Here is a 26,146-nt window from a genome sequence, read left to right as displayed (position 1 = left end):
TGTGTGTGTGTGTGTGTGTGTGTGTGTGTGTGTGTGTGCGCGAGTGTATACCCGTCCTTTTTTCCCCCTAAGGTAAGTCTTTCCGCTCCCGGGATTGGAATGACTCCTTACCCTCTCCCTTAAAACCCATATCCTTTTGTCTTTCCCTCTCCTTCCCTCTTTCCTGATGAGGCAACAGTTTGTTGTGAAAGCTTGAATTTTGTGTGTATGTTTGTGTTCATTTGTGTGTCTGTCGACCTGCCAGCACTTTCATTTGGTAAGTCACATCATCTTTGTTTTTAGATATATTTTTCCTACGTGGAATGTTTCCCTCTATTATAACCATATATATATATATATATATATATATATATATATATATATATATATATATATATATATATATAAATTCTTTTTTCAATTTTTTCACCTCACTTTACACAGTCTTAATAATTACTTTTGTTTTGGTTATTGGATTTGCATTTTATCTGAGTAGATCACTGAATGTTTAAGGTTATTATTCACAATCTGAACCTTACCTATTACATTCCACTATTGCTCCTGTATGCCTTGTATGTTTCTCTTAATATTGAGTTCTCATTTTCTCTTTCCTTTCACACTTCCACTTTTTTTTTACTTATCCTCTCTTACATTACTTTAAAGTTCCATTAAATAAGTCTCAAATGAGCAAGCTCAAGATTCATCAACTTCTCAATTTCACCTTACTACTTGGCCCTGTATCAATTGTTCCAATTTTAGCATGTATCGAGTATATAATTTTATTCTAATTTTTTTCATCTCTATTATGTTTATATTTCTACAATCACATAAAACTAGAACAATGGGAAGCAAAGTTAATTACCTGTGCAACTGTTGTTGTAGCATCTAACTGTATTTTTACCAGATCCATTTCTGGAAAATTAAGACTTGATATCTCAATATGATTATTAAGGGCTGTGCTATATGCATCATTTACTTTATCAACTGAATCATCTGTTACAGCTTTTGTTAATTCCATTTTACTGACTGCTACTTCAGTTTCAGCTTTCAGCTTTTCATTCTCATTGCTGCAAATTTAAAATGAAATTAATTTTATTCATTTAAATTAACATTAATCTGTGAATATGAAAAAGGTAACTTCATAACAACTATTTGGAGGAAATAATGACATCATGAAAACTAGATTTAAGTGAAATGCCCCTATGCTTGGAAAGTGAACACACAAAGATTTTTATTGTGAACATGATATGATATATCATCATCACAGGAAAGCAAAATTGCAGAACTAACCTCATGGGCCCATAAATATGATTGCCATTGATTTACATTAGTATTTAATGTTTCCTATTTGAAGCTGCAGATATTATCAGGTATAAAATAGTCTACACAGGAAAGAATCTCCAGACAAAAGGCAAAAACCAAACAAAGGTAAGAGAAGCTGCAAATAAATAGAGGGCTTGGATGAGTCTCAGCAGTGACTGTACCACTCTATTCTGCAATTTTCAGTATGCATTATTACAACCATAACAGCAGTGTCTTATTGACTTACTCTTGTATCTCAGACTGCCTTGTAAATCTTAAAACTTTCATTCACAGAAAATACAAGATTATTAACATATTTTTAACATAATATAACTAATTCTAAGATATAGGGAATATTAGTGTATATGGTACTTGTTTGACATTCGCTAGCTCAAAAGCCTTATTTGGTAATAGTCCTTCTAGCTCAGCATTATACACAGTCTTAAACACTGCAGCAAATATTTATTTACAGAAATTAGAAATTCTGATACAAACTATATCTACCTATTGGTCTTGGCATATAGTTTAAATGATGTCTGCTCTCTCTGATCTCTGTAGCTAGCACGGTTAGCGTTTTGTCATCACCAGCAATAATGATTCATCATGTGAGTAAGATCCATGAACAAAAGTTGCCAACAAACAGAACTATACTGCTGGTTACTGAAACTGCTACAAAATGAAGATGGCATGCAACAAATATGACATTGGCATGACATGTGGAGGACTATAGGAGGAAGCCAGATTGCATCTGTCACTGTCGTATGGGCCAGGCAACTTGTGTGATAGCATGGGATGCCATCCGTTACACAACAGAGTCACTTCTGGTTTATGTAAATGGTAATTTGGAAAGCAGCTGCTATATTTCTGATGTGATAAGGCCAGTGGATATCCTTGCTCTTCGAGGTCACCAGGACATTACCTTTCAATAAAATAATCCAAGACCACACAATACCTATGCTGTCCTGACCTACCTTGGTACAGAGGGTGTTTGATTGTTACCATGGCCAGCATGCTTTACAGATCTCTCACCCACTGAAAACAACTGACCATGGGTTGCTGAAAGACTGGCACACCACTACTCATCAGCCACTAAAACTTCTAAACTGTATCATAGAACTGAAGCAGAAGGGAATGATGTATCCATATCTATCATCCAACTGCATTTGACCAGTTGTGAGCTACAGTTGACAGCTCTGTGTACAAAATTGCACATCTGTATACTCTAAAATATATTTAACCAAGTGTTCTTCCTACTGTGATATGTATACACTAAAATGTTATTTTTGCTTTGCTTCCTGATGTTGCAGTTTTAATTGTCAGAAGTGTAATACAGGGTTAGGCAGGAACTTGCTAAGAAACTCAAGATAAAGGTGGTAACAGCAGGACAGAGTGAGAAGGAAACCAACTGTTAGTTTTGCTTGTCTTCTTTTTTCTCATTTTATTTCTGTATGGAACTATAAAATGTCCTGCTATGTTAATGGCATGCACTCATCTATATGATAACTGATAAATTCTTCCTGTTTAAAAATACAGGGGAATCAACGTCTACATACTATACAAATCACTATGATTTGTATTATGAGGGGACATTTCCAATTATACAATTATTAGGGCTTCTTCTCATTCCATTCACATGTGGAGCAATGGAAAAATGATTGTTAGTCTAACCTTGTCCTCATGTTTTCTACACTAATAATATGCACACATTATTTTAGTACATTCTCCATACTCACACAGTCAATTACTACTGAATTCTTATTATATTATCCATGATATTGTAGCCAGCTCCAGCCAGGCCACTACAATCCATCAACATTGACTCCACATCTTGTGGCTTGTCTAGTGGCTGGGATGCAGGAATTTTCCTGTCAAAGGTACCAGTTTCCTGCTACAATGTGCATGCACCACCTGCATACTATACAAATCACTATGATTTGTATTATGAGGGGACATTTCCAATTATACAATTATTAGGACTTCTTCTCATTCCATTCACATGTGGAGCAATGGAAAAATGATTGTTAGTCTAACCTTGTCCTCATGTGGTACTGTGATCACCAAATAATTTTCTTCATCTGTGACCATGCGTCTAGACACATCTGGGCATGCACCATCCACTGGCATAGCTGCTAATGCTGCCTAATAATTTTCTGCTGTTGCAGTATATCAACTAGTCCTTTGGGATCTCTTCCATGCCTTCTGTGTCTCTTAGGCACTTCTGTGCCCCATACTCATTGTCAGCCTTTGCTCACAATGGCTGCCAATCCTCTTGTGGTTCATCCTTTCCCTTTCATGCACTTTGGCACTTCTAGTGCACCCTCCACTCACAGCCACATCTGCACCCTCCATCTTCTTCATTTCACAGGGTGCACACCACTTACAGAGGCACTGTGATCACAGAACTACTTTCTTTGTCCACAATCATGTGGATAGACACATCTGCATATGTACCATCCATAACAGTACTGCAATCACAGACATGTGATAAGATGGACATCAATCTGTCTTCCCTCATAGGCCATGACCAGACCACCAGCAGGCAGACAGTCCTCACACATTGGGCAGTTATGCTCATCAGTCAGAGCCTCAGCATCCCTATCATCATATCCTTGGAAGCTGCCACTGGTTGAATTGTTGCTCCCATCAATCTTCAACACCTGCCAATGTCACTGCTGGCTCACCAGCCCTACATCTGTGCACTCTGTCAACATACACATATTCCAAGCAGCCCTGCTGGTCAAGTGTCGCCTCCCTGCTGCTCTTGATACCCTTTCTGGCCTGTCAGCATTGCCGCATCCCAGGCCAGTGGCCGCCAATGCCTGCTGCTGTCTGCTTCTACCAGTGCCGGCTCACCAGGCTTCAGAAGCTGCCGATCTCACTGGTTGCTACTCATGCACCACTTGCTGCAGCATCAAGTGCTCCATGTCTGCTGCCTTATGCCCAGAGCAACAACACCACTTCCAGTCCATCAGGCTAGTGTATTCTGGCTGGTACCCACCGGTCAAGCGCTGTCTACCAAAGTTTGATGATGCCTGCCAATATCAGCCGACACGGCCGCTAGCTCATTGGGCTACCAACACAGCCAGTCTCACTGGGCAGTCATCACATTCCTCTCACTGCAATGTCAATTACCAGGCAGTTGCCACACCCTGCCTAGAACCACCAGTTTCCAGCTGTGCTGTACTACAGCCTACAACATGTTCAAATTAGATCCAAAAGGACTTCAGCATAGTAATATCAAAAATTGTGTATTGTTAGCTATTGTACAATAAACTCCTGCAGATGTCACTGGGAACTGCTGTTAACCTCCTGTGCCCTTGTCATTGTGCAAGGACATACAACATTAAATTCACAATTATCAATTACTTCCTGTAGAATTAATATCTATAGATTAGATTAGATTAATACTAGTTCCATGGATCATGAATACGATATTTTGTAATGATGTGGAACGAGTCAAATTTTCCAATACATGACATAATTAAGTTAATTTAACAACATAGTTAAGTTAATATAACAACTTTTTTATTTTTTTGTGTTTTCTATTTTTTTATTTTTTTATAACTTTTTGTTTGTTTTTTCTTTTTCTTTTTTTTCTTAATTTATATCTAAAAATTCCTCTATGGAGTAGAAGGAGTTGTCATTCAGAAATTCTTTTAATTTCTTCTTAAGTACTTGTTGGTTATCTGTCAGACTTTTGATACTATTTGGTAAGTGACCAAAGACTTAAGTGCCAGTATAATTCACCCCTTTCTGTGCCAAAGTTAGATTTAATCTTGAATAGTGAAGATCATCCTTTCTCCTAGTATTGTAGTTATGCACACTGCTATTACTTTTGAATTGGGTTTGGTTGTTAATAACAAATTTCATAAGAGAGTATATATACTGAGAAGCTACTGTGAATATCCCTAGATCCTTAAATAAATGTCTGCAGGATGATCTTGGGTGGACTCCAGCTATTATTCTGATTACATGCTATTGTGCAATAAATACTTTATCCCTCAGTGATGAATTACCCCAAAATATGATGCCATATGAAAGCAATGAGTGAAAATAGGCGTAGTAAGCTAATTTACTAAGATGTTTATCACCAAAATTTGCAATGACCCGTATTGCATAAGTAGCTGAACTCAAACGTTTCAGCAGATCATCAATGTGTTTCTTCCAATTTAATCTCTCATCAATGGACACACCTAAAAATTTGGAATATTCTACCTTAGCTATATGCTTCTGATTAAGGTCTATATTTATTAATGGCATCATACCATTCACTGTACGGAACTGTATGTACTGTGTCTTATCAAAATTCAGTGAGAGTCCATTTACAAGGAACCACTTAGTAATTTTCTGAAAGACAGTACTGAAAATTTCATCAGTTAATTCTTGTTTGTCAGGTGTGATTACTATACTTGTATCATCAGCAAAGAGAACTAACTTTGCCTCTTCATGAATACAGAATGGCAAGTCATTAATATATATTAAGAACAACAAAGGACCCAAGACTGACCCTTGTGGAACCCCATTCTTGATAGTTCCCCAGTTTGAGGAATGTGCTGATCTTTGCATATTATGAGAACTGCTTATTTCAATTTCTGCACTCTTCCAGTTAGGTACGAATTTTACCATTTGTGCACTGTCCCACTCATACCACAATACTTGAGCTTGTCTATCAGAATTTCATGATTTACACAATCAAAAGCCTTTGAGAGATCACAAAAAATCCCAATGGGTGGTGTTCGGTTATTCTGATCATTCAAAATTTGATTGGTGAAAGCATATATGGCATTTTCAGTTGAAAAACCTTTCTGGAAACCAAACTGACATTTTGTTAGTACTTTATTTTTACAGATATGTGAAGCTACTCTTGAATACATTACTTTCTCAAAAATTTTGGATAAAGCTGTTAGAAGGGAGATTGGATGGTAATTGTTGACATCAGATCTATCCCCCTTTTTTATGCAAAGGTATAACAATAGCATATTTCAGTCTATCAGGGAAAATGCCCTGTTCCAGAGAGCTATTACACAGGTGGCTGAGAATCTTACTTATCTGTTGAGAACAAGCTTTTAGTATTTTGCTGGAAATGCCATCAATTCCATGTGAGTTTTTGCTTTTAAGCAAGTTTATTATTTTCCTAATTTCAGAGGGAGAAGTGGGTGAGATTTCAATTGTATCAAATTGCATAGGTATGGCCTCTTCCATTAACAGCCTAGCATCTTCTAATGAACACCTGGATCCTATTATATCCACAACATTTAGAAAATGATTGTTTAAAATATTTTCAACTTCTGACTTTTTATTTGTAAAGTTTTCATTCAATTTGATGGTAATACTGTCTTCCTGTGCTCTTGGTTGACCTGTATCTCTTTTAATAATATTCCAAATTGTTTTAATTTTATTATCAGAGTTGCTGATTTCAGACATGATACACATACTTCTGGATTTTTTAATAACTTTTCTTAATATAACACAGTAGTTTTTATAATGTTTGATAGTTTCCGGGTCACTACTCATTCTTATCTCAATGCACCCTACACCACAATGTACCCTACACCAATACTGAAATTCACAAGCAATTTAAAGCACCACACCTGTAACAAAAGATGTATCTACCACATCTAGATTTGATTATTTGCATGATAATGGAAAACTCCAGCAAACATGATTTGTGTCCTCATGGTGGCACTACTAACACTGCTCTTATGTACAGCTGTTTGATTGCTTGCAGTTTTACTTTCTAGTTTTCTCTTCTTGTTGTTTAAATTTTTATTGAGGTACAAGGAAAACTGGTATTGGGGTAAACTGGTATTTGGGTAAACTGGTATTTGGGTAAACTGGTATTTGGGTAAACTGGTATTGGGGTAAACTGGCATTGGGGTAAACTGGCATTGGGGTAAACTGGCATTGGGGTAAACTGGCATTGGGGTAAACTGGCATTGGGGTAAACTGGCATTGGGGTAAACTGGCATTGGGGTAAACTGGCATTGGGGTAAACTGGCATTGGGGTAAACTGGCATTGGGGTAAACTGGCATTGGGGTAAACTGGCATTGGGGTAAACTGGCATTGGGGTAAACTGGCATTGGGGTAAACTGGCATTGGGGTAAACTGGCATTGGGGTACTCTGGCATTGGGGTACTCTGGCATTGGGGTACTCTGGCATTGGGGTACTCTGGTATTGGGGTACTCTGGTATTGGGGTACTCTGGTATTGGGGTACTCTGGTATTGGGGTACTCTGGTATTGGGGTACTCTGGTATTGGGGTACTCTGGTATTGGGGTACTCTGGTATTGGGGTACTCTGGTATTGGGGTACTCTGGTATTGGGGTACTCTGGTATTGGGGTACTCTGGTATTGGGGTACTCTGGTATTGGGGTACTCTGGTATTGGGGTACTCTGGTATTGGGGTACTCTGGTATTGGGGTACTCTGGTATTGGGGTACTCTGGTATTGGGGTACTCTGGTATTGGGGTACTCTGGTATTGGGGTACTCTGGTATTGGGGTACTCTGGTATTGGGGTACTCTGGTATTGGGGTACTCTGGTATTGGGGTACTCTGGTATTGGGGTACTCTGGTATTGGGGTACTCTGGTATTGGGGTACTCTGGTATTGGGGTACTCTGGTATTGGGGTACTCTGGTATTGGGGTACTCTGGTATTGGGGTACTCTGGTATTGGGGTACTCTGGTATTGGGGTACTCTGGTATTGGGGTACTCTGGTATTGGGGTACTCTGGTATTGGGGTACTCTGGTATTGGGGTACTCTGGTATTGGGGTACTCTGGTATTGGGGTACTCTGGTATTGGGGTACTCTGGTATTGGGGTACTCTGGTATTGGGGTACTCTGGTATTGGGGTACTCTGGTATTGGGGTAAGCTGGTATTGGGGTAAGCTGGTATTGGGGTAAGCTGGTATTGGGGTAAGCTGGTATTGGGGTAAGCTGGTATTGGGGTAAGCTGGTATTGGGGTAAGCTGGTATTGGGGTAAGCTGGTATTGGGGTAAGCTGGTATTGGGGTAAGCTGGTATTGGGGTAAGCTGGTATTGGGGTAAGCTGGTATTGGGGTAAGCTGGTATTGGGGTAAGCTGGTATTGGGGTAAGCTGGTATTGGGGTAAGCTGGTATTGGGGTAAGCTGGTATTGGGGTAAGCTGGTATTGGGGTAAGCTGGTATTGGGGTAAGCTGGTATTGGGGTCAGTAGAAGCAACAACATTGGGGCAATGAGGAACATTACTAAGCAGTATACAGATGCCACCGAATGTAGACATCAGCACATGGGGGACAGGGAATACTTGACCCCTGATGGACATGGTACAGGCTTTTTATTCATTTATTTTGGATCATAATAAGAATATAATAATTCCAACCCCAAAGACAGCAGGTGCTGACAGATGTGAAAATTACCGAACTATCAGTTTAATAAGTCACAGCGGCAAAATACTAACGCGAATTCTTTACAGACGAATGGAAAAACCGATAGAAGCCGACCTCGGGGAAGATCAGTTTGGATTCCGCAAAAATGTTGGAACACGTGAGGGAATACTGACCCTACGACTTATATTAGAAGAAAGATTAAGGAAAGGCAAACCTAAATTTCTAGCATTTGTAGACTTAGAGAAAGCTTTTGACAATGTTGATTGGAATACTCTCTTTCAAATTCTGAAGGTGGCAGGGGTAAAATACAGGGAGTGAAAGGCTATTTACAATTTGTACAAAAGCAGATGGCAGTTATAAGAGTCGAGGGACATGAAAGGGAAGCAGTGGTTGGGAAGGGAGTGAGACAGGGTTTTAGCCTATCCCTGATGTTATTCAATCTGTATATTGAGCAAGCAATAAAGGAAACAAAAGAAAAGTTTGGAGTAGGTATTAAAATTCATAGGGAAGAAATAAAAACTTTGAGGTTCGCTGATGACATTGTAATTCTGTCAGAGACAGCAAAGGACTTGCAAGAGCAGTTGAACGGAATGGACAGTGTCTTGAAAGGAGGGTATAAGATGAACATCAACAAAAGCAAAACAAGGATAATGGAATGTAGTCAAATTAAGTTGGATGATGCTGAGGGAATTAGATTAGGAAATGAGACACTTCAAGTAGTAAAGGAGTTTTGCTATTTGGCGAGCAAAATAACTTATGATGGTTGAATTAGAGAGGATATAAAATGTAGACTGGCAATGGCAAGGAAAGCATTTCTGAAGGAGGAGAAATTTTTTAACATCGAGTATAGATTTAAATGTCAAGAAGTCGTTTCTGAAAGTATTTGTATGGAGTGTAGCCATGTATGGAAGTGAAATGTGGATGATAAATAGTTTAGACAAGAAGAGAATAGAAGCTTTTGAAATGTGGTGCTACAGAAGAATGGTGAAGATTAGATGGGTAGGTCACATAACTAATGAGGAGGTATTGAATAGAATTGGGGAGAAGAGGAGCTTGTGGCACAACTTGACTAGAAGAAGGGATCGGTTGCTAGGACATGTTCTGAGACATCGAGGGATCACCAATTTAGTATTGGAGGGCAGTGTGGAGGGTAAAAATCATAGAGGGAGACCAAGAGATGAATACACTAAGTAGATTCAGAAGGATGGTGGTGGTGGTGGTTAGTGTTTAACGTCCCGTCGACAACGAAGTCATTAGATACGGAGCGCAAGCTTGGGTTAGGGAAGGAAATTGGCCGTGCCCTTTCAAAGGAACCATCCCGGCATTTGCCTGAAACGATTTACGGAAATCACGGAAAACCTAAATCAGGATGGCCGGAGACGGGATTGAACCATCGACCTCCCGAATGCGAGTCCAGTGTGCTAACCACTGCGCCACCTCGCTTGGTCCAGAAGGATGTAGGCTGCAGTAGGTACTGGGAGATGATGAAGATTGCACAGGATAGAGTAGCATGGAGAGCTGCATCAAACCAGTCTCAGGACTGAAGACCACTGCAACAACAACATTTTGGATCATAAGTTCTTTGGCTGGTTTGATGTGCCATCATCTTCGTCACAGAGTAGCACTTATTTTATCACCAAATTCTTACGAATTTCTACCAATGACTGTCTGTGACTATGAAATTGCATAGTTAGCATTGCTGAACATTAAAGGAAATACACCCCCCCCCCCCAAACTCACACATCCATACTCTGATCAAAAAACTTGCAACATCAAGAAGGAGTTGTGCGACATGAATGGAAGTTGGTAAGTGTGTTTCTACATCTGAAAGATGAGGTCTATTCAGATTTCATGCCAGTCACATAAGAGCAGTGCTAGGAGTGCCACCATGAGGATGCAAATCATGTTTGCTACAAATACACATTGTTATGCTCATGACCATGAGTTACCTTTAAGGTTAGACATGGTGAGCTGATTTCAGTCAAGATTGTCTTCAAAGTGACAACGATGCCATTATCAAAACCTCATTGTGTTTGAATGAGGTCATGGAATAGGGCTATGACCAGCTGGATGTTCTTTCTGCAGTATTGAAGGAAGACCTGGTAGGAATGTAGCCACTGTACATGATTGTTGGCAGCAGTGATCACGAGAATGTATGATCTCAAGAACACCAGACTCTGGATGGTCATATGGCACTACCAAGAGGGAACACCATTGTGTTCAACGTATGGCTGTGGTGCATCTTATTGTGTCTGCAGCAGCAATTCGAGCAGCAGTTGGCACCACAGTAACACAATGAACTGTTAGAAATTTGTTACTTCAAGGACACCTCTGAGCCAGATGCCCTGTAGTGTGCATTCCAGTGACCACAAACTATTACCATTTGTGACTTCAGAGGTGTCAAGTGAGAACTCTGGAAAGCAGGTTGGAGGTCTGTTGTCTTTTCTGATGAAAGCTGATTGTGTCTTCATGACAGTTTTGCCATGTGTTGGTTAGGAGGAGGCCTGGTAAGCACTACAACTAACCTGTCTGCAGCCTAGACACACTAGACCTGCTACATCTGAAGTTATCATCTGAGGTGTGATTTCATATGACAGCAGGAGCACTCTCGTGGTTATTCCCTGCATCCTGACTGAAAATCCACATGTCAGTCTGGTGATTTGATCTGTTATGCTACCATTCATGAACAGGATTCCAAGATATGTTTTCCAACAGGAAAACACTTGTCCGCATAGTGCTGTTGTAATCCAACATGCTCTACAAAGTGTTGAATGTTGCCTTGGCCTACTCAAACACCAGATCTGTCTCCAGTGTGCAGATATGGGACATCATTATGCTACCATTCATGAACAGGATTCCAAGATATGTTTTCCAACAGGAAAACGCTTGTCCGCATAGTGCTGTTGTAATCCAACATGCTCTACAAAGTGTTGAATGTTGCCTTGGCCTACTCAAACACCAGATCTGTCTCCAGTGTGCACATATGGGACATCATTGGATGACAACTCCAATGCCATTCGCAACCAGCATTAACAATGCATGGAACTCCATCCCACTAACTGACATCCAGCACCTTAATTCATAATGCACGCATGTTTGCATGCTTCCATTCAACATTCTGGTTGTTATACTGGTTGTTAATGTATCAGCAGTTCACATTTGCAATGGATTATCTCACAAATGCATTAAACTATGATCTTGCCATGTTAATCACTTAAATATGTCACTCAGACAAGTGTATTACCAAAATATCATTACTCTACATTAACTATTTGTGGTGTTGTCATTTTTTTCTGTCAGTGTGTGTGTGTGTGTGTGTGTGTGTGTGTGTGTGTGTGTGTGTGTGTACAGAGTGAGTAATAAATGAGGAAAAATATTCCATACAAAGTGTCACACATTGGGCTACAAACAAATTCATTTTCCTCATGTTCCTATGTCACTAAATGACAATGCAATTGAATGTTATAAGATCGAGAAATGTGAATCAGGCTTTTGGAGTTCCTGTTCACCAACATAGTCCTATGGGAAAGATCACCAATACCGCACAACATGCATGTGTTGTAGGTAGTTGACACCACTGATTATAAGATGAGGCGTGAGGTGTCAAGCACTGATCTGTGTGACAATGTGAGCAATGTCAGCACCCACATCTATCTAGTTCCATTTCTGCCAGCCAGTATTGTGTATTGTGGCTAGTTGGCATAGGGAACAGAAAGTGAGAAGGAATTGTCTAACTATGTATACATGTTTTATTATTCGGTTTGTGTGTCCTGGATTTAGTCTCAACAAACAAGTACAAAAAATCTGAATACAAAATATGATTACTCAGTAATGTCCCAGTTAATCCATACAAATTCAATACAACTTTACAAATCTAAACTAACATAGAAATACATGAGCAGAAGCTGCAGTGGCGTTTCATAGAAATGACAGACACAGTGTGTGTGGCAAAGTTCGACTCCCTGCAGAAAGGCATGTTGTACTCCGCACTGAAGGTTCTTGACATCAACAATTCGTTCTTCATAAGTCTCCAGTGAATTAAGGTCTGGCGATCTAGTTGGCCATAGAGCAAGGCCTCCACAACCAATCCATTGGGAAGGAAAGGAATTGTCCACGTAGCATCGCACTGCACCGCTGAGGTAAGCACTGAGCAAGAGCTCCATCATACATGTATCACAGGCTCATACAAGAGGCCAAACTAATGTCTTCCAACAATTCCGGTGATGTAACATCCAGGAAATACAGATAGTGCTCTCCTGTCAACCTTGGTGGTATCACATGTGGTCCTATGAGATGCCAATAGATAATAGCACTTGAGATATTGACAGTGAATCATTGTTGATGCCCTTGTACCAATGTGCTGTAGGGGTTTTCTTCTGCCCACTCATGCCAATTGTGTGAATTCACTATACCCTTGTTCATGAAATAGGCTTTGTTGGTGGACAGCATTGTTTGCAAATAATGCTGGTTGTGGCTATGACACTATAAGATGAATATGCTTAAGTCCAGCCTCAGTTAATGGTCTCCCTCACAATGCTTGTACCTAGTCTCCTTCACAATGCTTGTACCTTCTGCATGTGAAAGGGATGGTAATGGTTTCTGTGTAGTATTAGGAAAACAGTAGACGGTGACATTCATAGTGCAGTGGTGAGAGATCTTCTGTTTATTCTTCAGTCCTCCACAAAAGGCTGTAACAAATACTGTTCAGCATCCACACAGTACATTGACAGTTGGCCCCATCCATTAAATCCTGTAGGTGATTCACATGCACCACACTCCTTCAAGCACCTATCCACAGAGTAAAATGTTTTTGTGAATGGAAGGTGTCAGTTAGGAAACCTCTCATGATAAAGTTTTCTTGATACTTCAGCTGTTCCCGTGGCAAACCCATAGGTGAGTCGGATGTTGGCATTTTCCCCATTTGTGAAACTTGCCATGGTAGCAACACTGTGACATGTTCATTACAGTCAGCATGGCAAGTATCAACTTGAGTGAACAGCACTGTGCTGTCGTGAACACATCATGCATGCTGCAGTTTTCCTTCCACCAATGACCACTCTTTTCATTTCAGGACAAACATTCTGTGACATGAGATAGTACACTCTGCCACCACCAGCAATGTGTGGTTCATAAGTTCTGACACAATTCCAGATACAATTCCTCTATACTTTCTCATATCTTTCAAATGTTTACAGGTACAAATCAGCTCAATGGTGTATCATGTGATGCACCTGAGTGCACATGTTGTGATCATTAGGTTTGTCAGTTTCTTGTTAAATGGTTACCCATTTCTTTTGTCTCATGTACACAATACATTGAGTTGAATAAAATTAACAATGGTCTGTCACTTTTTGTGCTTTGCAGCATGCAGTCCTCAGAATAATGTTCCTTATTTATGACTCACCCTGTATGTATAAATGGATGTTCCACATCTCCTCCTAAACTAATGGACTGATTTCAACCAAACTTGGTACACATACCAGTTCATTTACTGTCTGGAAAGAATCCCTGTGGTGGTAAGGATCATCCACCTATCAAAGAGTTGGGAAGGAGACAAAAAAGCAGAGTAGCCCATGATGTGTTGATACCCACACTTCTTACCCAGTATTTGAAAATGAGAGCACGTAGAGACTTGCAACAAACTTTACATATAATTTCAAACCTTCTTGAAACTTTTTGTCACTGACAGTCCCCGCAATTTGATTAAAGGAAAAAAGTTTGTCACTCACAACATTTTTGCTCTTCATGCAGTAAAACTGCCTTATAAACATGATGTTTTAGTTTATTACTTGTTTACTACTAATTGTTTTCACGACACATTTTGCAGACCATGTCTACATATGTCACACATGTACCTAGAAAAATATATCATTATACAACACTTAATTCAGGAGATGACATGTCACAAACACTGAAATGTGTAAGAAACTGCCACATCATGCATGCCATTTTAATTGATTACTTCTTTATTACTAACTGTGTTCACAACACATTTTGCAGATATGCTCACATATCACTGGATGCACCTGCAAAATTCTATCATTGTACAGTATATAGTTCAGGAAGTACAACTGCATAAACTTTTAGCTGCATGAAAAAGAAACTGCTGGGCAAAATTTGCTAGACATACAGGTGAAATACATGTGTAAATATGCATGAAATATGGTAAAATGTGTGAAATGTATCTGACATATATATATGTGAGCAAAATCATGGGTAAAAAGACTCATCCTAAAGCCTTGGAATGATTGAAATCAAATTTGGTATACATCTTAGTTACAATCAGGAAAGAAATACTGTAAGGGTAAGAACCACCAGCCTCCTACCGCAGTGAGAGTGATAATGTGGACAAAGAAGGGAGGACAAGGAGATGGGCAGACAGTGAGGGGACCAGGTTTCTCAGCTAGTTTCAGCTAGTTTTTATATGTACATACATATATACAGTGCTTGATTTGTGACGGAATGCTGTAATGGTTCCTCTGATGAAAAAATAACATTAAAACACTGTATTAAGATGTCTAAATTTCGTGTTTTAAGATTTCTAAATTAAAATAAATAAATAAATAAAATAAAAAATAGAAAAAACACCCCCAGAAGGTCACAGTACTGGAACCTTCATTTTTACAAACCAAGCACTGCACACACACACAAACACAAACACACACACACAAACACACACACACACACACACACACACACACACACACACACACACACACACACACACACAATATTAATACCCACATACAAATATCAATGATAATTTCATGTATAATGATAATGACTTTCTTTGGAAAGAAAAGCAATGTATAAAAATGATTACATACATTCATAGACCATATGTCAAGTCAATTGATTGCTCTTTTATTCCCACATAACCCGGCCCCCTTTTCCCTAAAGTGAGGGGCACCCTGATATAGGGGCATTTAAACCTAACTTATTATCCACCTCTTGTGTGGATAGATGGCTGTGGCACCAGTACAGTTGCAAGAGTGGTCAAAAGCATGGCCAGTGGTGAGTGGCTGGGTGTTGACCCTGTATTGAGGTCTGCATGATGTGTGACCATGGGTCCCCACATGCTGTCCAAAGGTGGTGATGGTGTGATCCCACTCGTTTCACTCTCTTGCTTGATACCTTGCTGCATTTGTTATTTTCAAAACTTGTTATGTGTGGTTCTCATATTACAACACCTGGAAAGGTCTAGTGCATGGGGGCTGAAGAGGGACTCGAACTAAATTAGTGCAGAGCATGACATGAAAGTATTCCACCAATCTGTATGTACAAAAATCTGGTGTTCACTCTATCAACGGTGGCTATCGGATAATTGTGACACATTTCCACATTTTCTGTACCAATAATGGTAGTTCCACTTGATTTGGCAGTGATGCAGATTTGAGGTAGTCTGCTGGAGCCTCAGTTCGGTCAACGGTTCACCACTGTCAGATCTGCAAACCGCCAGTAGCCCTAAAAGGACCAAAGAAAGCAGTTCCATCCCCTCTCCTTGGTGATGCATGAGAGTGGTCTTTAAAATTCTATGCCATCGTTCAGTCATTCCATTGCTGACAGGATGATAACTTTTAGTGTGGTGGCACTAACCACTTTGGAACAAATATTTTTGCAATTGTCTCTGCGATGTCTGTCGGTAACTGGCATAGCTTCTGCACATTTCATGAATCTGTCAACTGCTGTGAATACATATTCGTAAACTTCTGGAGTTATGGGACCCATGAGGTCAGAGTGTGTGTGTGTGTGTGTGTGTGTGTGTGTGTGTGTGTGTGTGTGTGTGTGTGTGTGTGTGTGTCCAAACCTCGCTGGAGACACAGGGAAATGTCTGCATGAGTGTGTCATCCCACCTTACATCTCTGAAACTGAAGGCATGCATGAGCCCAGGCCCAAGGATCTTTTTTACTGACAAAAACATGAAAAAATTGATTTAACAATGGAAAATACAGGGTGGATTGTAACAATACTATGAGAAGGAAAGTATGCAAGTCTTTTCCTTCATTCCTTTACCCTGACTTGTAATTTTTTAATTTTTTTTGAAAGAATTACAAAGTTGTCTTTTTGGTGTGGAGTGGCATCAATTGCATGTTGGCTATTATCTACAACAGTGCCCAGCAGTGTAGATAGTACAGGTTGGGCAAGTAGCACTGCTTCTGCAATGCTCACCTGTAGACAATGAAAAGCTTTGTCCATTTCTGGAGTCCATTTGAGTACTCATTTGTCTACGGCATTATAACAGAAAAGTGCATATGTTACAGGTGCTTGAATTGAAGCTGTTGCCTGAAGATGATGGTGACAACAATTCACCATCCCAGCAAAGTCTCAATCACTGGTAACACCTTGTCCTTGGAAGGTCACATAAAATGGACTTCCCCAGTAACAGGTAGGGTACCACGAGCTGAGGTCCTATGACTGAGGAAGGTTACTTCACTTTTGTTTGTGATGCACTTACTTACCTTTCTTAAACACAATTCCATGGCTATAAAGTCTCTATTGTACTTCATGAACATGCCTATTGAGTAACTGAGTCTTAGACAAGAATACCACGATATTGTCTAAATATGAAAAAAAGGCTTGTGGTAGCTCAGAAAAGTGAAAATATTTGCACCTGCCAACATACAGATGAATTCTTGGATATCAGGTATGGGATATCTATTCAAGACAGTTCTAGCATTCAATCTATGGTAATCACTGGAGGGATATCACAAGCTGCTGTTTTTATGAAAAAGGTGCAGGGGAGACACCCACGGACTGCAGGAATGACTTGCAACTCCTAACTGAAAAATTTCCTCAAAGACTATTGTAGTCCCTACAAGGAACTCTTATGCAATCCTGTGGACATGTGAAACAGGTGTGCCTGGGGTCATATGTATTTAGTGCTTGTCACTGCACTTAATTCCACACTTCTGCATGGACCTCTGTGGCTCCACAACATGCACAATGTCAGTGTCCTGTGAGAACTGTGTACTTATACTGTCGACCTTTCTCAGCATGCCAACTGCATAATGACCCTGAATTCCACTAACTTCTTGACTGTTGATCCCATTTATCAGACACGTGATTATCAATTCCACAGTAAGAGCATTATGTGAAAGAAAATCAGCACCTAAGTTAGGGTGAGCGATGTTGGCAACCACAGAGGTCCATTTGAAATGGGGAGTGAAACCTATATTGATCATCAGATTTTTGTGGCCATGAGTGAGGATAATGAAGTTGTTTACAGCTATTAAATGTAGGGGCTCATCAGATATTTACATCTGCTGTGCACAAGGCAGGGATGTACTGACCACTTAACTCGTGTCAACCAAGAAAGCCAAATCATAAATTTTATCAGAAATATGTGACTGCTAATATGCTGTGGTGTATGCTGGACATAGTATGACTGAGCAGGTGCTATACTGCTCTCACAGATGACATATTGGCCAGTGTGTTCCCATTTTCAACTAGTTGTGAGACAATGCTACTTCTACTGGCAGTGCCGTATGTAAGATGTTGTTGTTGTTGTTGTTGTTGTTGTTGTCTTCAGTCCTGAGACTGGTTTGATGCAGCTCTCCATGCTACTCTATCCTGTACAGGCTTCTTCATCTCCCAGTACTTACTGCAACCTACATCTTTCTGAATCTGCTTAGTGTATTCTTCTCTTGGTGTCCCTCTACGATTTTTACCCTCCACGCTGCCCTCCAATGCTAAATTTGTGATCCCTTGATGCCTCAGAACATGTCCTACCAATCGGTCCCTTCTTCTTGTCAAGTTGTGCCACAAACTCCTCTTCTCCCCAGTTCTCTTCAATACCTCCTCATTAGTTATGTGATCTACCCATCTAATCTTCAGCGTTCTTCTGTAGCACCACATTTCGAAAGCTTTGGTAAAAAAACATACGGTTTGGCCATGTGGCACACCTAATACTGATTTCCATTACTGTTTGGGTAATCACACGGCTTTGTGCACTTTGTGGCTTGGGATCAGAAATGGCTATGATATCAGCAGAGGTCGGCTTCGAATTGGCTGTGATCTTGAGACTGGAGAACAGAAGAACATTATGAACATAACATTTTATTAGGTGCAGTCCACAGCCTTAACTCTTGAAACTGCTTGGTCATCATCTCCACCATAGTGCATAGACTTTGAAGTTCTTCAGCTGTGCTGAGTAAGTGTCCGTATCAGGAGGTGGCAGCACAGAAAGGCATCAGGTCTTTGGGTGGGCTCAAGAGTAGTAAGTTGTATTTGCCTGGAGCATTAGGAGCTATTGATGCTGTAGTCGTACAGTAGACGAATCTAGCACTGCCTGCACCCTATCAGCAGTTTGCAGTAACATATATAAAGGTTGCCCTTCATGTACTATCAAAGCTAGCTGTACCTGTGAAGACAGTAGCCTGTGAAATAACAAATCCTCAAAAACCCTACCTGTGTCAACGGCAGCACATAAATGTTTCCAACACTCTGATGGGTTATTGTCACCACATTTTTCATAATATAGCACTTGTTTAAACGTTTTATCCAGTAGTTCAGCGCAAAGAGCAACTAAAGCTGTTTTGAGAGCAAGGTAGGCTTAATGGTGAGGTGAGTGCAAAATACTGTCCAAAATTGAAGTGGTTGCTCTCTGGTCCATGTTGCCGAATGCCAGTGTACACTACATGTGGTCTCCAGTGACTTGCTGATTGAAAAACATTCAACAGAATCATGAATGATATTTCAAACTGTGCAAGCATAAATGACAGGTCCCACAATTGTAACGATGCTGCAGAACTACAGGAGCCAAAGGATGGGAAGTCTTTAAGTGGTGTGTCTGGTTGCAGTGCGATCAAGAGCACCAGAAACAATGATATTGTTAGGTCTGGTTTGATTTTACTACCCAGCATAGCAGAGGCACCCAATTTGGATGACTGCACTTTGTTGAAGGTTGGATTTACTCACGGCACTGCATTTGTTGATTGCTTTACAGGTGGCACTGGATCTTGCTACTGATGGTGTGTAACAGTTCATGTGCATCCTCCATGACAAAATTGCTTTTTGGGGGATACAGAAAGTACTTGTCCACAGCAAAACTGTTCTTTTTATTGGGTTACCAAATTATGTAGGCAAAATTAATACACATACACATATCAATGCTAATTTGTGTAAAATGATAATAAATTTTCTTGAGGACAGAAAAGGAACATGTCAACATATGAACAATAAATCAGACAATAAATAACCAACACACTTACAGAACATATATCAAAATTGATTGATTGATGTTTTATTCCATATTCCTCATTCAGCCCTCCTCAAGCTGCTGAAAGGAACCCATCCAACACCCTGACACCAGGGTTCCCAGCACAACATAAGGATGGCAGTATAGTACTATGTCCATCATCTGTCCCTAATTACATCAAGGACACCCCCCTCTGCATCTGCACAATGGAATCACAACACTAGTTTCCCTTTGGTCTGTAGACAGTGATGAACTTTGTTGACTTTATAATTCTGCATTCCCTTTTATTTAGTAGAGCTATTGTAATACACTCTGAAGAACACAGCTGTGTTGGCTTGTACAACTGTAGTTAATAATCCACTTACATGCATCAATCAGGAAAAGAAACAACCATTTTTACATTGAAAGTGAAGAAAAAATGTAATATTTTATGTTTCATATTACATGCTCTCCATAAACTGGGACTTACTGAGCTCTATGGAGTGCAACGTAGCACCACCCGCAATTATAGAGCTACAAATTCTCAGTCCATTTGGGATGGCTGCACAACAATGTGAAAAAGGAGAGATGAGGGCTGCCTCTGTCAGTCATTTGCTTGTAAGAGTTGATTCCACCAGCCAGTTAGTGGGCTATTTTGGGTTACTTTTCTCATTCAGTTAGTTACAGACTGGCCATGGGCTACACTTGAGTTAACCAGTCAAAAATACACAGCTTTCAGAACACATTTTGTTCAATTTAAGTATACCACTCAACTTTAAAAAAAATATAAAGTTGGAAAGTGACACATCATATCCATTAATGTTATAAGATATGAAGATTCATAACCAAATAAAGTGTTGTGGATGACATCCAAGTTGTATAAGCCTTTTTAAAAGTTTATCCCTATATATACGGCATTTTTGTTGATATCCAACATGATTTTCTCAAACATTTTGATCTTTTTAAATTATTTTATTTTCTGTTTGAAACTAAACTTTTGGGAAAATGAATACTTTTTTGTGGATATTTAATACCTGTTTTTCATATCTCATACTATGACCTGGATTTAATTATATGATGATGTGATTTCAGTTTGTTGACTAAAAAGGTGCCATACACATTCATATAAATAACATAAAAAGTTATATTTTGCACACACTATTGAAACAGGCTTGCCATTTGAGTTTCAACATAGTACAAAGATAATAAGCTCTGTGTACTTCTTGTCAAATTTAGCTCTTGGTGCATGGCACATTTTCATGTTCACCAAATAAATTATACCAGAACTGGCAATTTTAAAATCTTACCCCCTTTCTCAAAATCTTTTGTGGGCTGCCATGCCACTGAATAGAAGAAATTAGTTTTTGTCATGTTAATACATATTACTTAGTAATTTTAACAAGGTTCATGAATAATTTTCTTTGTATTGCTTTAAGTTTTGTATTGCATATATTTCACTCGGATGCAATACCATTTCAACATAAATTTGTTTCAGGTAGTACATTGGCAACAAGAATTCCTCCAAAGATGATGAAGGGTTATAAGAGGTCTGTTCTTTCATTTTTAACAGTTAAGATGGGCAAATGAATGCAAACGCAGGTTTACTGCCTCTTATTCTACCTCCACACCTGCAACCACAGATGAAAATATTGAAAAAGTGTGTTGTATGAGCACTAGGACTTTTTAGAGCTCTTCCTCTAATCATTTTGTAGTTTGTGTTCATGTAAACAAGGAATGTTGTGCATTTATGTGCTGTACTGACTACATTGGACACAGTGCCTGAAAAAATGGTCAAGAGTAGTTTGGTGAAAAACAGTTGAAATAGCTAGACTGTTTACTGTACCTTAATGCATACTGGTTATTTATAGCTTCAGTGGGCATTCTGTTAACTTCAGATGCTACTTTCACACTTGCTGATGCTGTGTCCATGATGAACTGTAAATCTTCATGCTGTCTGTAAAACAAAATAATAATAATAATAATAAAAAAATCATAGACAGATCTTGATGAAATCATCTCTGGTTATCTGTCAACAATGTATTTACAAGTTACCTAATCATCACCTATGGTATGCATTGTATTACCATCTGTGACTGGAGATTAATTTTGCTCTTAGATCATGAAGTGAACCAAGCTCACAAATTCACTACTTTGCATACCACTGAACTTGAATCAAATAAATGACATTCAGTGTTGATCAAAATTAACAAGAAACAGACTCAGCACCACCATAAATGTCGGCCATCTACACCATTATGCAACTTGGACTACAGGTATTAAATGCACATCACAGATACATAGTACGAGGGTAAGTCAATTATTATCCGCAATTTAGTTATATTTTTGTTTATTTTGGTAGTACTATTGTTTTACATTGATGATGCATGCTTTGTTTATTTGTTGTTGTATCTTTGCAATTTTCAAGCTGCTAGGTTAGTTTCATTATCGCTGCCATGCTGTTAATCACGGCTGCTCCGCTGTCTGTTTGCATCAAAGTAGAGCAACATCCAGTGAACCATTTTTTGTGGTTGGAATGCGTATCAGGGGCTGAAATTCATTGAAGACTTTCAGTACAGTATGGGAGCAGTGTTTTGCCACAACGGAGTGTCTGCAAATGGATTGAAAAATTCCTAAATGGTTGCACAAGTGTTACACCCGATGAAGGAGCCGGATGACCATTTACCACCACAAATGAAGAAACCATTGAGTGTTCATGTGAACTGATTCGCTTGGACAGACAATTAACTATTAACAAAGTGGCACATTGTCTGCAAATTATTCATGGTTCTGCCTATGAAATCATCCACAACAGACTTGGGTTTCATAAAGTTTGTGCAAGATGGGTCTCAAAACAACTCACGAAGTCGCATAAACAAACACACTTGGACATCTGCAAAAAACATTTGGATCACTATGGTAATGAAGGGGACAACTTCTTAGACAGGATCATTACTGGTGATGAAACATGGATCCATCATAACAAGCCAGAGTGTAAACGGCAGAGTATGGAATGGAAACATCCAAATTCGCCATGCAAGAAAAAGTTCAGGACCCAACCGTCCGCAGGAAAACTGATGCTTACAGTTTTTTGGGACACACAAGGTCCAATACTGTAATATTGTGGGGAAAGGGGCACAACAATAAACAGTATCTGTTACACTGAGATCCTTACTGCCAGGCTAAAGCGTGCAATTCGAAGCAAACATCGAGGATTGCTGTCAAAAGGTGTTGTATTGTTGCATGACAATACCCATCTGCATACTGCTGCTCACACTGCTGAAATGCTCCAGAAACTCAAATTTGAAGTACTGGATCATCCTCCATATAATCTCGATCTTCCCCTCCTGACTATCACTTGTTTGGTCCACTCAAACAGGCATTAAGTGGCCATTGATTTGCCTCAGATGAAGCAGTGAAAGGAATGGTGCATTCCTGGTTCACAGCTCAACCAAGAACCTTCTTCTATGAGGGCATCAGGAAGCTTGTACCATGATGGACCAAGTGCATTGAAATTCAAGGAGACTATGTCGAAAAATGATGTTCTTGTAAGTTTCCTATTAGATTACAATAAAAATTTTTAACTACTTTGCAGATAATAATTGACTTACCCTCGTATTTGTTACTGAAAGAGTCTCAGGTAGTAAGGATCCAAGAAAATAAGCAGAAGAATGCTCAAGAACTTTGTGGAACTTGTTGCATGCAGAAGAAATCTGTAATAGCCATACAACCACCCCACCTTCCCCCATCCATTTTTTGCCATTGATTTAGGCAATTTTCTGTGTATCAAAAGGTTTCAATAGTTCACAGGTTTTAAAGTAATTGTTATTCAGTGATAAAGAGACTATTGGCACAAAGAGCAGCAGAGATATACATTTGCATTGTCTGCTTAGATAAAGCATTCATAAATTCAAAAGTTGAACACCAAAGTGCTTTACTAGGCTTGATGTTTTCTGGAGGTGATATGCCCTTACCTTTCTCCCGCCACTGATGTGACTTACCCAACCAGATGGACTCCAAACCCTGGTGGAGCTCGGCACTTTTCACATTAACAAATATTGGAAAAGCACAAAGAAGTGCGAGAAAAAATACTAGGACTGACAAGAGATTAAAGTCCACACTAGCCCATAACCATTGAGTCACCATGCCACACTGGTGTCTATTAATTGATAAGGTGTAATTACTGACTGGCCTACATGTACTCAAAATCACCAAAATTTCATTTTCTTACTCTGTTGCAAAATGTCTATGAAATACCTTTAAACTTTTTTACAGTAATTACAAGTTACCTCCAAGAATTTTTAACAGTCATTTATTACCTTCACTCATCACATACATTAGTAATAATCTCCTTAACCTAACCTTACACCCAGAAAATTTTTTTCAAACTTCAGCAGTGCTGGAGTGCAAACAATAACTTCCTTGTGGTTTATATTTCTCTTCATCTAGTATTGCATAAAACAAAGTCCATTCTTTTATAGTGTCACTAGGTTTTGAAATGATAAATGCTATTTAACTGAACTTATTCCACAACATTTTACTAGTCAAAAGTCAGATTAAGTTCACTGTCTGTGATTAACATTAATGTAATATAGATTTCTATGTTCAGCAGTCAAAGTTCTTTTCTGTGCTAACTTAAGAGCAACCGCTTTATAAAATTAGCCTTTAGTACACCTTGTCAGTCTCCCCATACCACATTCCTACCACAGACTCGGGGGCTCAATTCCCAAAAACATGCAATTATTATACCTGGTGATATCTTGGAAAAAAGAGACATTGTGCAGAATCTATAAAAAGTAACTTCCTGTTGTCCGAAAGTGTTAAGTAGGTACTTTGTCCAAATACTGTTTTAAGGTGCCACTGCCATTTGGTAGATAACATTTCTTAAATGAAATTCAGCAAGGAAGCATTCTCCTACATAATAAATCTTTCCTGACTTTGAGATGATGAACAGAAAGTAAAATTTATTAACATATATTGTTATACACGGGAATGTACAATTAATATGTGAGAAAAGAGGATGTTATGATACTACATGACTTGCTTTACTGATGGTTGTTCTGTTATGAAATTTCAGAGGATTAGTTGTTTTTATTTTAAATCAATATTTATTTTCACCTAGATAACAAACAGATTGACAAAAGTAGAAATAATGAAAAAGTACTGATACAGAACATGGACTGAAATTAAAATGGAGTGTCAGTATAAGGTAGGTAACCAGGACAATCTAGTTATGTGTGTATGTGTATTCTATATTGTCACTGAACAAAGACATTGTCTGGAAGCTTAGCAGGATCTAATTTATAAACTGTCTTGTATGTGAACATGTAAAGGTATCTTTTCACAAAAATGTTGCATTAATGTTTAAATACAACTCCATCTTATTAACTATAGCTTTATATCAGTGAAAATGTCTGCCTGCTTAGCTGGGTGGTAACATGCTTGCCTCCCATGCACTGAGCTCGGGTTCAATTCCTGGCCGGGTTGGAGATTTTCTCTGCTCGTGGACTGAGTAATGTGTTGCCCTCATCATTTCATCATCATCAACAGCTGCAATTTGCCCAATGTGGCACTGACTGAAATGACTTGCACTTGCCGGCTGAATCCAAAAGGGACCTCCCGGCCAACAATGCCATACGCTCACTTCATTTTCAATGAAAAAGTATTAACCATAATTTGATGTGTCTCCTGTACTCTAATCAAATGATTAGGATATGTATGATATGAACCAAGTAAATCAAATTCACTTATTCTGCCTTTTTTCTGTGCCCTTCAACCACCGAATGCCTTGACTATAAATTTGATTGCTAAGAAATACAAGGTAAGCTGATGCAGTGAACATGACATAAGCACCTCATATACTTACATTATCTCTCTAGTATTACTGGACAATAATTTACCACACAATAAATAAAATTAAATTTATCATTATCCTATTTTTAGAATCTTTGGTGTTTTGCCACTATTGGAACAACTGTTTAATTTTAGTGATGCTTTCTGGGAACTGACTGATAATATCCCCTGGAAAATTGTTCCACTCATTTACTCCTTTGCCAACACAAGAGTGCTTACCTCCACTGTTTTTCTATAATTGCATACTTATTTTGTACTGATGGCCTTTCCTTACTCTATATCATCAGAAACCAATCTGTGCACTATGTCTTCCAATGCATCCTCATCCACATAATCTTGGAAAACTTTTGCAGGTGTAGCTCTCATCATTATTTGTGAAAGATTTTCCCTTTCAGTTTCTTAGCCATTTCTGGGTCACTGCTGAACCTTCTGCAGTCTCTCAAAACAGTAATGTTTGCTTCTAATACAA

General features: G+C 39.1%; 1 protein-coding gene across 3 annotated transcripts in view; it reads right to left on the bottom strand.

Moving 5' to 3' along the window:
* LOC124794744 (laminin subunit gamma-1-like) overlaps positions 1–26,146 on the bottom strand; it is a 337,502-nt gene that overhangs the window by 50,281 nt on the left and 261,075 nt on the right. For all 3 annotated transcript variants that reach the window (XR_007016605.1, XM_047258351.1, XM_047258352.1), the window contains 2 exons: positions 21,671–21,781; positions 842–1,046 (listed from right to left, as the gene is read on the bottom strand). Coding sequence is in view for 2 of the 3 variants with exons in the window: in XM_047258351.1 (XP_047114307.1) it covers positions 842–1,046; positions 21,671–21,781 (316 nt within the window). In the remaining variant the exon portion in view is untranslated. The remainder of the gene's footprint in view (positions 1–841; positions 1,047–21,670; positions 21,782–26,146) is intronic.

This window comes from Schistocerca piceifrons, chromosome 4 (genome assembly GCF_021461385.2).
Source record: "Schistocerca piceifrons isolate TAMUIC-IGC-003096 chromosome 4, iqSchPice1.1, whole genome shotgun sequence".
In the NCBI taxonomy this organism is placed as follows: Eukaryota; Metazoa; Arthropoda; class Insecta; order Orthoptera; family Acrididae; genus Schistocerca; species Schistocerca piceifrons.
Note: the sequence above shows the minus strand (reverse complement) of the source record. Positions and strands in the feature narration are given on the sequence as shown.